This window comes from Eriocheir sinensis, chromosome 5 (assembly GCF_024679095.1).
Source record: "Eriocheir sinensis breed Jianghai 21 chromosome 5, ASM2467909v1, whole genome shotgun sequence".
NCBI lineage: Eukaryota > Metazoa > Arthropoda > Malacostraca > Decapoda > Varunidae > Eriocheir > Eriocheir sinensis.
In genome coordinates, this window is record NC_066513.1 from 19,218,946 (window position 1) to 19,232,139 (window position 13,194).

The 13,194-nt window shown below is 39.4% G+C and overlaps 2 protein-coding genes across 6 annotated transcripts; one reads left to right on the forward strand and one right to left on the reverse strand.

Moving 5' to 3' along the window:
- Positions 1 to 70: 70 nt before the first annotated feature.
- LOC126984848 (reticulon-4-interacting protein 1 homolog, mitochondrial-like) lies at positions 71 to 4,506 on the reverse strand. Of its 5 annotated transcripts, none has more exons than XM_050839072.1 (10): positions 4,374 to 4,506; positions 3,430 to 3,576; positions 3,142 to 3,316; positions 2,728 to 2,820; positions 2,367 to 2,506; positions 1,785 to 1,982; positions 1,424 to 1,533; positions 1,102 to 1,249; positions 833 to 958; positions 71 to 487 (listed from the first exon to the last, which is right to left on the reverse strand). In XM_050839072.1, exons 1-10 carry the CDS (start codon positions 4,419 to 4,421, stop codon positions 380 to 382), a joined length of 1,293 nt encoding a protein of 430 aa, XP_050695029.1. In that variant the 5' UTR covers positions 4,422 to 4,506; the 3' UTR covers positions 71 to 379. The 5 variants fall into 5 exon arrangements, with proteins under 5 accessions (XP_050695029.1, XP_050695007.1, XP_050695016.1 ...); XM_050839050.1 differs by lacking the exon at positions 4,374 to 4,506 and adding an exon at positions 4,204 to 4,235 and having other exon boundaries at positions 72 to 487; XM_050839059.1 differs by lacking the exon at positions 4,374 to 4,506 and adding an exon at positions 4,179 to 4,210 and having other exon boundaries at positions 72 to 487.
- LOC126984855 (transmembrane protein 53-like) lies at positions 4,455 to 12,355 on the forward strand. The gene is made up of 6 exons (XM_050839075.1): positions 4,455 to 4,597; positions 7,651 to 7,788; positions 8,219 to 8,484; positions 8,657 to 8,817; positions 8,987 to 9,141; positions 9,474 to 12,355. Exons 1-6 carry the CDS (start codon positions 4,521 to 4,523, stop codon positions 9,607 to 9,609), a joined length of 933 nt encoding a protein of 310 aa, XP_050695032.1. The 5' UTR covers positions 4,455 to 4,520; the 3' UTR covers positions 9,610 to 12,355.
- The last annotated feature ends 839 nt before the right edge of the window (positions 12,356 to 13,194 follow it).

Consider the following 13,194-nt stretch of genomic DNA (forward strand, 5'->3'; position numbering starts at 1 on the left):
TAAGTAGGTGGGGCAGTGTGTGTGTGTGTGAATGAATGGAAAGAATGAATGTGGCAGGTGGACGGCACAGGCCGTGCCGTTGTGTCAACGGCGCCCGCCGTCGACACCACGGCGCTCTCTCTGGAATGCACGGCGCTGGGTCCTAGACGGCGGACGGCGTAAAGTCGATACGTCTGAAAGGGGCCTTACATGATCTTGAACCAATGAAAGAAAAAAAGGGATGATCTCACCTGTAAATTCCTTATACATGACATATGCAGCCACTTCTCAGGGCACACTCTTACCCCTGATGCTCAGGCACTTATGATTACTGAACCATTCTCAATATTTGTGAATGGCCCTGACCACCTCTTTATTGGCTGCTACTGTGTGGTGCCTCTTATGGTACACTGATGACAGTCTTGCCACGTGCGTGCCCCTCCATCACAGAGCGGTAGGCTGCCGGGGCCTCGGTGAAGGGGAAAACTTTGTCAACCACTGGACGGATCTGAAGTGATGCCAATGAAAACATTATATAAGTGTGTTATATCTACATCTCTAAAATGGTACATTTTCCACCCTTACACACGTACATATACTACACATCTGCTAGTCTTCTTTTGTTAATCTATATTTTCTCTTAGATTGCTCAAATTTATACTTATATGCCACACTAAAGTTGAAGTGCAAAAAAATAAAAATAAAAGATAAATAAATAAATAAATAAAATAAATAAATAAAAATCATACCTTATCCCCTAATTAAATTACATGTCTGCATAAATATTCCTCTGCCTTTGCATCTTTTATAATCCCTAGTTCAGTGAAAAATTAAAACTAGTAAGGTACCTCACCTGGTGTGTTGACAACAGTTTGGTTATCTGCTTGAGGGCCCAAGGGTTGGGCATGTAGAAGGCCCACTTGTAGGCACGACCCTCAGACAGGGAAGATGTGTTGCGGCAAACTACTTCTTTCACACTCTGAGAGAAAGGAAAGGGCCCAATGAGTTCCATTTTGAATATATAACCTTCAATTTCCAGTCTGTAGCTTTATAGTATCAGGCTTAGCTAATGACAAACTATACTCAGAGCAAAATACAATGCAATACAATAAAAAATACTACCTTTAGTAGGCCCACTGCTAGCCCTGAGTCATCTATGTTTCGCAGTAGAGGAGGAGACAGAGTGACATACGAAGATCCTATCCAGGGCCTCAAAGCATGTACGTAATCAAGGTCATCTGTTCCAGCAGCATTGATTACCAAATTGAACCTGTGACATGATGAAAACTGATAATTTATGTCTGTAAAATTTCTTGGAAAGTTATGAGCAAACTTTCTCATTACCAGCAACCAATACTGCACTAAGACTACCTTGAAAAAATCTGATGATTCCTTATGAGCTGCATTTCAATGTAAATTTATGTACTGAGAAGCCCTTCCTTACCCTCCATCAGCAATCAGTGTGTCCTTGGTGGCTGGATCCTTATAATCGAGAGGTTCCACTCCAAGGCTGGCCACCAAGCCTAATGCATCACTGCTGCAAACACCCACAACCTGTGGGACAACACATGGCACATTACACACATAAAAAGGTTGCAAAAATTAATACATCATTAATAGCTGAAAATAAAAAGGTAACAGTATGTGCAACTAAAATATCATCACCTCTATTTCAATCTTTTATTATTCCTGCTATATAGATAGACACTAGTGTTACAGTCCCTTCAAGGCACTGCTATAGCAAAGATGGGATGTAGGTACTAATTAGCAGCCTACTATCATCTAACACTGCAAATGACTCTCACCTGAGCTCCCCATGCCACCAGGAGTTGACACAGTACTGTTCCTACCCCTCCTGCAGCCCCCAGTACCAAGACCCTTGTGCGTGGTGCCAATGTGGGGGTCACCATACCAGACACCACTGCAGCACTCCAAGCGGTGAGGCCGGCATAGGGCACACTAGCTGCCTCCTCAGGTGTGACTGTGTCTGGCATCAGGCATGCCTGAGGCAAACAGAATTCAGTGTGTACAAGTCCATCTGCTTTTATTTCTTTATAAAAGGTTCAGGCAGATGAAAAACAGAACCTGTATTTAATAGTTATGGAAACAGTATAATATTTGCTCATCATTTATGAAAAAATCGATGAGTACATTTTTTTTCAGCGTCAATTGCCAATGAGCTACTTTTACAATGAATAACATTCTTCAATGAAAACAATAGATGGTTCAGCAAATACTAATAGGCAGTATTAAAATTATAAAAGAAAACATATCTTGTCAATGACTGATAAATTATGAGTAATACCTGACAAAACATGGAGGATATAAGAGATTCCTTGACTGAATTGCTATGATGTGATAAGATAGTGTAATCTCCAGTAACTCACATTGGAGGCTGAGGTGATGACATACTCAGCATGTGTTCCCTGGGCCTGGGGACTCACCACCCCCAACACCTTGTCCCCCACAGCCACACCTTCAACCCCATGCCCCACACTCACCACCTCCCCAGCAAAGTCTCGACCCACTGCAAGAAAATAATTTTCCTTACAACACATACAGGAAGAGTAAAGGGTAAGAGTTGAATACAACTTAAGCTTATATTGTGTACTTAAATTATGAAGGTGAAAATATTTCAATGCTAACAGAAACCACATAATTACTTAAATATATGCAGGTAAGAGGACTAGAGGTTAATTGCTGCATGAAAGCCATAAAATAGGCAAGTAGATTGGGCTCTTTTCCTACCAGTGAGGGGAAACTCTGTTGGGGCTGTGGTGCTGCCCTGCTCCAGCTGTCCAACCAGACGCATCACATTCAGCACCTCTCTGCCATACCCGCCTGCAAGGGGGAAAATAAAGACAAAATGTTGGAATAATGAGAAACCATAACTCTTTAATGTTTGTTCAAATAAGGCTCATTGTGCCAAGACAATGATATTTCAATGGAACCAGAATACATACTAACTAAGATGTAAAATAAGAAATAAAAAATGTCTAATAACAATGAAAGGGTACTGCAAAATTAAACTATATATGATATATACCTCATACTCCTTGTGACACATAAATAAACTTCAAGGAAAATGGAAGAGAGGGAGAAAAAAAAGGAAATATTTATGCTTATTACAACTCAGTACAAAAGATAACAAAGTATATTTACCAATGACTGCTGTGTCAATGGGGTTGACAGAGGCTGCATGAACCTTAACCAGCAGGTCCCCAGGCCTTAGCACAGGAGGCACCCGCACTCTCTCCATCTGCAGGCCATCCACACCATCGTACCCACAGGTCTGCCATGCTCTCATTCTCAAGCCAGTACTACTCTTGGCTTTTTCCTGAATGAGTTATAGTGCAGCTGTTAGAGTAATAGATAGATCGATAGATAGAGACTTATCAATATTTTAGTATCAGAGCCTCAATATTATTCTACAAAACCTTACTATAATACCTCAGTTGCAGTAGTGTATGTGCAGCCCAATTTTAACAGTTGACATTGGCACGGGAAGGATGTCTGTGTTAGTGCTGTAAGCTTTGCCCCTCTCAGCATGCCCAGCCTCCTCAGCAACCCCATCCTGGACACCATCCCCACACTGGCCTGAAACAATAAATTTTCATTCATTATTAAGTCATATCAGAGACAGCCTGGTGGAGAAATGCTGAGCTACTGTGATGATCAGTGGATAAGGACTCCAAAGGTCTCGACACACACACACACATGGGATTAATAAACAAGTCCATATCTCGACAATGACCACTCAAACGTCAAGGTCAGTCACTTGATATTTACATCCACACCTCCCCACTCACCCCTTCCCTTCCTTACGTAATAACACACCCCTTCCTCCCTCCCTCCCCATCTCCCCACTCACCCCTTCCTTTCCTTCCCACTCACCCCTTCCCTTCCTTACCTAATAACACACCCCTTCCTCCCTCCCTCCCCATCTCCCCACTCACCCCTTCACTCTCACACCTTCCCTTCCTCCCCATCTCCCCAGTCACCCCTTCCCTTCCTTACCTAATAACACAGCCCTTCCTCCCTATCTCCCTAGTCATCCCTTCCCTTCCTTCCAACTCACCAGAACTTCCGACAGGTAAGACCCCTTCACTCTCACACCTTCCCTTCCTTACCTAATGACACAGCCCTTCCTCCCTCCCTCTCCATCTCCCTAGTCACCCCTTCCCTTCCTTCCCACTCACCCCTTCGGACCCTTCCCTTCCTTACCTAATGTGACACAGCCCTTCCCCCTCCCTCTATGAACAATCTCAGCTGATGTACAACACACCAAACCCTCATGTGCATGCCCTCTAACACAGCAGTACCACGCATATTATCCTTAACTCTCAATTCTGACACAACAGGCTTAGGAAGTGACTGGTAAGAACCGATATTACCTGAAAACCGACTGGTCCGTGGCGGGAGACGAACCCTGTGCCGCACATTCCGCCGCGACCATAACAAACAGACGACACACCGCCGCGGCAGACGACCCCCGCCCCCGCCCCCTCCTCCTCCTGCAGGGGGACGACGACCAGCCAAGGATGGAGGACGACCTGGAGTACTTCATTACCTTCCCCACGCCCATGCCCAAGGAGACCCAACGGCGGCCTCCCAGCGGGTAGGTTTGGGGCCCGCTGTGACAGGCTGGGCCGCCTCAAGGGTGGGCGGGACACTCAGGCCTGGAGGCTTTCCGGGGCTGTCAGGTAACAATGATTGGATAATATTGACGAGAGGGTGGCCACCTCTTGCGAAGTTAATACTTACAATATGGATTCTTTTTTGATTTCTTAACATGATTTGCTACCCGGATGAGCTCCACAGTCATGGAGCTCCAAACATGCCAACATGCCACAGTATATGAGATGATTTAACAATAATGAGATGTGTTATTTAAAACACTGACGAAAGTGTGCTGTAAGCACTTGGGGCATTGTCCATGGTGTACATGTTAGTATTCATACAGCTTATCGCCCAGGTGTGCCGCTAGTAATCTCTTAAACGCTGACAGGCTGACACAACTGAGGAAGGCAGGGCATTCCAAAGATTGATGACCCTATTAGAGATAAATCTTTTGCGTAACTTGATACGAATACGTTGATGAAATATTTTAAAAGCATGGCCTTGGGTCCTGGCATCTCCACCAGTTGGAAAACGTCAGATGGGCAGATAGGTGAGAGTCCATTAAATATTTTCCACACTTTAATCATGTCAGCTCTGAGCAGCCTACCTCTCACTGAGAATAAGCCAAGTGCAGCAGGCTGGGCCACCTTAAGAGTGAGCGGGACACTTTCTGGGGCTGTCAGGTAACGATGATTAGATAATATTGATGAGAGGGCAGCCACCTCTTGCAAAGTTAGTACTTACAACATGGATTCTTTTTTGATCCCTGAATTCAGTGCAGTAACAAATGACTTTCGGAAAATAGATGGGGGGTCGAGAGGAGCGAAGCCCTCCCATTAGGGGCGTCGTGAGAGGCAAAGTCCCCCATTAAGGGAGTCAAAGGTGAAGCCCCCCTGTTAGGTAGGTTATGTTATATTAAGTTAGGTTAGTTTAAATTTATTCTGCTTGTGGTTTGGGGCAACGGAAATATGCAGCGTAGGACGGGACAAGGCGGTGGCAGGGGCGGTCTACTACACAGATTGGTGGTAACGGGTGGGAGCGGGATGGTGGCGGGTGCACAACAGGCATTGCAAAGTCAATCATTAGTGATTTCCAGAAAAAAACCCCATTATCTCCATAATAAAAAAAACATCAAAATTTGTCCAGAAGTAAGCAGTCAGTGTCTCAAAATTAGTAGGCTACCCTCTCATCAATAATCCCCTGATAATTATTCACGGTGTGCAGTGGTGTGTTTGGGTGTTAGGTTGTCATGCGTTGTCTCTTGAGCCCCAGCAAACACAGTGAATGACCCTCACATATGGCAGGCAAGTGTGTCTTCCATCTGACAGGCAGCTGCCAGTGTTACTTTGTGATTGCCACAGTCACAAGAAAAATCAAATTAGGTTTAAGACATCTTGACAATAATGCGCAGGGCACCTATAAAGTGCATAACACACATATACGTGTTGGCTGTTGGGGGGACAGGGGAGCTGAGTGTGCAGGGGAGGGAAGGGAATCAAGTGTAATTGATAGTGTTGGTGTGTTGTGACATAGTGAGACATAGTGGTACGGTAATAAGAAGTATCTTGCATCTGTATGTTTTGTCAAGGGAGATCTACTCTGTGGTATTCAGCCTGTGTGCCAAGTAAGAAAATTCTAGTATTTACTGAAAATTTCAATGTCACTTCAGTCAATATTTGCATGGGAAGAGTAAGTATCCAAGAGGCAGCAGGTGCACAATTTCCAGAATAAAGAAAATTTATAATGATCACTACTGTCACTTACCGTACAGTGGGGTAAAAGTAAACAAACCCAATTTCTATCTGTTTAACTACTGGTATTCGATCAACATAATGTATTAGATACATAGTTAGTAATTTCAATGTAGGTGGGTAGTAACTGCATCACTTTACACTGAATTTCATTAATTTGTGCCAGTAGGTATACCACATACATTAGGGTTGTTTTTACTGTGTTTCATGTGATGATGAGATACTGAACTGTTCAAGTGCTTTAAAATTTACTAAATTGAAGAAGTTTAATGTCTGCTGTTTTAACAGATCCACATTCCTTGAGGTAAGCTATAAAAACCAAACAGGTCACCCATGTAGGTTATTACAGCAGACATGTTGCCAAAAGTATGACGGGGTAAAAGTAAACAAGATTGAGAATTCATCACAAAGATGACTTCTTATCTTGTTTTTTATCTTCCTTGCTGGATGCCATGAACATATATCAAGAAAACCAACACAGGGAGACTTCAGAATTTCCAGGAGGATATGGAAAATGCTCTTAGATTGTTGGAGACAGGAAACATGACCATTCGACAATCCCAATCACAACCCTGCACAAGCATCGACATGGTAAAGTTGCATAACCTGGTCAGTCAGGAAGATTTTAGATGCTTCCAAATTAACTGTAAATGACTATCTCCTTGTTGCGTTTGGTGATGGGAAGAAGCACCACTTTTAGGGACGCATAATTGAGTTTGAGGACGTTGGCTGGAATGTCAGTTTCTACAGAAAGACAGAAATGGACAAATTTCCTAGTAACAGTAACTTACTGTTCTTCAAGTTACCAGCAGTAAAAGATGAATATGTAGTGGGAATAGATGCAATAGTTAAGAAACTGAATGTCACAGAGTCAATAAAAGGAAAAGTTGGGTTCAAGAGGGCAGACTTTGCTGATATTGTTATAAGATGAAATGTACATTCATAAAGTTTGACTATGCATTTGATATTGCTCAAATATGTACCTAGGTCTTACAAAATTGATTTGGACCATGTTTACATTTACCTCAATCTTTATTTTTACCCCATTTTGAGATGTTTACTTTTACCCCTATTTCAATTTATATTCTTATTACTGAATTTGGTTTGCTCATGGATAAACTAATTACAAAAACTACTTGTCAAATAAATGGCAATGTAGCTAAAGGTTCATACTTTAAGATTTTGTATTAACATTTGTAACTTTCCTATGCTCTTAAAAATACATTGTCATTCTTTTGTCAAAAATTGACAAATTTGTTTAATTTTACCCCACTGTACAGTACATTGTCTTTGCTTTAAGGGAGGAGGATGAAGATGAGGACTTTGTATTTGTGAATGGTGCCAATGGGGACAAGGAACCTGTGGTGTTCCTGCTTGGATGGCTCGGGGCCCAGGACCGTCACCTTGCCAAGTACTGCACCATCTACAACCAGCGAGGGTCAGTCCTTCCCTCACATCATTTCCTAGTACATCTAAGAGAGGCCAGAGCATTTACATATCACCGAAATTTCATTTGAACCATTCATATTTCTACTGAGGTCTGGTTAAGACTAAGTTGGTTAGTTATGGTAGTCCATAAAAAATACCACCATCTTTGGGTTTGATACATAGGCCTGAATTTACAGCCTTAATTATTCATCTTTTTGTTTACTCCATACTAATCTCAGTAGTTCATTTCACAAGAATTGTAAATGTTACATTTCAAGAGTGCTTTAGAGTGGTGTATAATTACTCTTATTTGGTTTATATTTCTCTTCATGAGAACTGTAGTATGTGTAGGAGACAATAAATGTATGAATAAGTATGTTAATCTTCTTACAGCAACCATGTACTTACCCATCCCCTCACCATTTCATCTTAACCTACAGGTGCATCACCATTCGCTACACATCCCCATCTTCATATGTGTTCATCAGACCAACTGTGAAGCTGATGCCCATCGCCCGTAAGCTGCTATCTCTGTTGCGAGATATGAGTCTGGATGATCACCCAGTTTTCTTCCACATGTTCAGCAACAACGGCTCTGTTCTCTACTACTACCTAACCCAGGCTATGACAGAATCCACTGCCCCAAAGATCACAGTAAAGGGATGCATTTTTGACAGTACACCAGCCCCAAGGAGGCTTTTCTCAGGTAGGTTTGTTTTGATGTCATAAATCTTGCAGGTTGAAGTGTCATTGTCTTACAGAAGAAGGAAATTTCTGGCCAGGGGCATTTGAAAATTGATTGAAAATGGGGTTTATTCTTAGAAAAGTTCATTATCACCTAAACTGTATTTAATTTGTATTTCAAATCATCCTATTAGCTGCCCGAGCTGTGTATGAAGTGACACCTGGGTCAGTATGGATGAAGCTGTGTGTGTCGCTGGGCATGATGCTGTATTTGATAGGGTGGAAGGTGCTGTCCATTTCCTGGACCATCATCTCTGGCAAGTTGCCCATCAACCCTCCATGGTCACTGTTGGAGGTATGTATGTACCTAGGGAGCAATGAAGCCCTTATATACATAATTTTTCATTGTAAAATTTCATGTTTGCAAATTTTATTTAAAAGATCCTTGTAATAATTTAAGAAATTAATTTCGATAGTTCTTGGTGATTTATTGCCTTTTTTCACTAATGCTGTTACCATTCCAGGATCCTGCTCGCTGCCCACAACTCTTCTTGTACTCAAGAGCTGACAAACTGATCAGTTTCCAGGATGTGGAGCTCTTTATGGGTGAACGCCAGCGACTGGGAGTCCCTGTATTGGGCAAGTGCTGGCAAGATTCAGCACATGTCCAGCATTATAGGTGAGGCAGATGACTCACTTTATTTATATCCTGACCCCTTAATTAACCTAACAAGATAATGAGTAGTGCATTCATCTCAATATATTGTCTTATGAAAAAAAAGTAACTTTGTTTCTCTGTCTGCATCAGAAACTTCATTGCTTCATGAACTTTTTAAAAAGTATCCTTGATAAAACTGTTTCTGTCCATTCATACATCAAAGCTGCATTCCTTTAAGTTAACTCTTTCATAAACTTCACATCCTCATTTTCCATTATTTGACTTAGTGGACAGAATAATGGACATAACATGATCAACAGAGTAGTAAACTGTTTTTTTTTTTATGTTCTCAGACTATATCCAGAGGAATACAGGGAGATGGTGTACTCTTTCTTAAGTCAGTGTTTCAGTCCAGGAGGAGTAACAAGCCAGCCTCTGCCTGCTGCTGCTGACAATGCTGAGGGTGAGAGCAAGACCAAGAGTGACTAAGATCTTAGATAATGTGTCACCACTGAAGTACTTTGTCAAAACTTGATTAATTCTAATTTGTTTTCAATTTCTAAGTTTTCAAACATTTTAAAGAAAGTGAAACCACATTAGTGATTTTACAGTAAACCTCATTGGTTGAAAACCAAAATTATGTTATGTAGTATTTTGTGTTGTTTGAGACACCATGTTATTACTGTATATAAATTTCACAAACAAGCACTGCAAAAACTGTGTGCTTTAAAGTCACTGGAAATGTTACTAGTAGTTACTTAAAAATATTAAGAAATATTTGCACTGTTTTTATTTACTTAAAATAGCAACTGATAATTCTGCAAGTTGTCTAGCTTCAACAGGTTTCAATAGTGATGATGTAATGAGAGGTTATATTATTGTTTTAGCATTATAGAACCTCCTGAACGGTTTCTGTATAGTGAGTAGAAAATAGTTGATGACATTTATTTATATGTTATTATGCATTGTTATTGTAACAAACCAAGATCATTTGAGCTTTTATGATACACATTTATATTTATTTATATTTATTATTTATTATATTATATTTATTATATTATATTATTTATATTCAGTTTAGAATTTTTTCTTTCATAGTGAGAAAACTCACTTATACCAAATGTAGATATATGTTGCTTAATCTGTAGAATCCAAATTTGATATCTTACTACAAGTAAATCATACTATCAGCAATTATACCTATTTTCATAGATCACTTATTAGAGTGCCCTGCTGATATGGCTGTTGAACATAATTAAGGCACACTGATGTAGGAGTATTATATAATTTTTTTTAGCTCAACTACTTCTTGTGGGTGTACGTTACTGGGATATTTTCCTCCTTACAAGAGCTATGATGCCCTAAAGAGATAATTATAGGGTCTCATCTTTCAAAAATTATTTTTATCTCTGGATTTAGTACATACAATGATTTCCTTATTTAAGAAGCAGCAGATATGAATATACATTTTCCAAAGGGTATGAGGAACTCTCATACATAAGCCATTCACTTCATGGAGCTACAAAAAACTGTACACATGAGGTGAGACAATGATAATCTGCAATACATTCCAGAGTTTAGCATAATAATCCTATTCATGCAAGGATGCAAGGTTATTATAAAAAAACAATGGGTTAATCCCAAATCTCTGATTCATCTCTATGGTTGTAGGACAGTCTATCACCAGGCATTTAGTCACAGGACATATCATCACCAGACAACTTGTCAGCAAATAATCTATAACTGAGCATTTTTGTCACCAAGACATCTTGTTACTGTTATTGTATAAAATATCTAGGGGAAATAGGGAACATCTTAGTTTTATCTGTGACCTTAAGTCTGCTCACCACAAGCTGAATGCTCATGGGAGGGAAGTTAATAAAAATCAGCTAAGCATTTATTATAATTTCAAAGATTTGTAAGAAAATGGCATGTTTTTTATAATAATTAGACCTTATGATTTGTTTTCAGAGATGGTAGTAAATGGTTTTGCATCTGTCATAATTGTTGATCATGATATATATGACTGAGGACTTTTTCAAAGATGATATAACTCTATAATCCTTTGTAAGCAAACATTCAAGTTGCAAGATTCTTTTTTGGTCAAGGGACATCATTATGCTCTTATTTTGCTTCTTTTATAGCTGAAGAGACTTCTCTCTTAAAAACTTCAATAAACTTTCATATATTGGGATGGTGATTGGAGACAACACTAAATGGATAGTGTAAACCTTGGATGTTGTTGTTAGTCCTTGACATGCCATTTTGAGTTCTCATATGTAAGTATAATATTTTATTTAGAAACTGGAGCAAGTCTGCATTTGCAATTTCCTCCGCCTCTCTTTGCACATATGTATGTTACTTTAAAATAGGATACACAGTACTGAAGAAAGTCATCAGCTACCATACACACACACACTTAGTGTCAGCACCCATTTTAATAAAGCCCTGCAAGTTCACCTGTATATTCTGGTGACATTATACTCCTGTGACAAAAGTGCTTGGCTACAAACTGTACTGTGGCAAGCTGTCATGGGACAAGGTGTCAGATGATAAATTGTTTCATGACCCATCTCTGTGTACTTGATTCCAGGTCACTGCCAAATTTCTGATTTCAATACTCCACTTTTTCTTCTGACTTCGACTCCACTTTATCACATGATAGGCTGTCATTTTGTCAGCCTAGCAATTCTGTACTCAGGGCTTGAGTCCTGGTCACTGTAACTGACATCCAGGTAATTAGACTGCCTATATATCCATGAGAGCTGGTCACATAAAACTGGGACACCAGCTGTGAAGTAAATGTGATAACACACAATGCAACAGTTCTGCATCTCTGGACTGTTGATAAATAACTTACACAAGCTCAAATGTTAAGTTATTGGATATTAATGCTGTCACAAAGACCAACATGGTGCAGGCTCTAAGCTTTGACATATCAACTTTTTTGTTTGACTATGTATCACTCAGTCAGAGTAGCATAGATCACAAAATATTACCTGTATATTTTCGATATTTGGTGGGTACACACAAGGAAGTTTTGGGGGTCTGTCCGTCCGTTACTTTGTCACTTGACAGGCTAAATCTAATGTGATCTCTTTGTTTATTTAAGTAAGACTGAATTCTGATGGTGGGGAAATCTTATGGGGAATACATTTATGAAAATGCTTGCTTGAGGTCCCTTCTGTTTGTATAAAGTGAATATTTTGCAAACAATAAATGGTATATTTTTCACCTTCCTTATGTTGCTTGAGTGTTTATTTTGCACAAAGTATATTATTTTCTTAGTAGTCAAGAACAGTGTAGAAATGGGAGATTAATTCATATACTTTTATTAGTTGTACATAAATAAATGTACAATGCCATGGATTAAAATTAGATACTTAAATGGTTTCATATTCAACTGTAAAAAATACTTGTAAGTACTAAAGAAATAATAAAAATAAATCATAAGAAAAACTAAGTTGATCTTCAGATGCAAGACATTTATAGACCGAGCCATCACAGCATGGAGTAATCACATTGACATATACAGCAGAAAAAAGCAGCCTTTAAAATAGTTTACTTACATTCAATGTTTTCTTATGATGTTTGCAATACTGTAATGATACCTCTATGGGTCTGCCCATGCTGACTGGCATAGTACACATATGTGTATTCATATATTTTCTAATTAATATGTAATATAAAAAAGTACAATAATATGATTAGTCTTTGCTTTTGTTATCTAGAGGTTGATTTATGAAAGAGAAACAAGCATAGGCTGCTCTGCAGTATAATAAAGTGTAACTAAGAGTAAATGAACAAAATAATTACCTTTTAGCATGTTTCTGGATCACTTGACGTTTCAAACTCTAGCATAGATGTTCTCTGTAAAGCAGTCACTGCAAAACTTTTTGAGTAGTATTTGAGTACAAAACCTCCTGACTAAATGCTCTTCCTCTGATGGTTTCTAAAACACTTATATGCAGCCCCACAGCTGAGCAAAATGTAACTTTAGCCCTGTGTAGATAGAAACAATTATAATTATAATATATATATATATATATATATATATATATATATATATATATA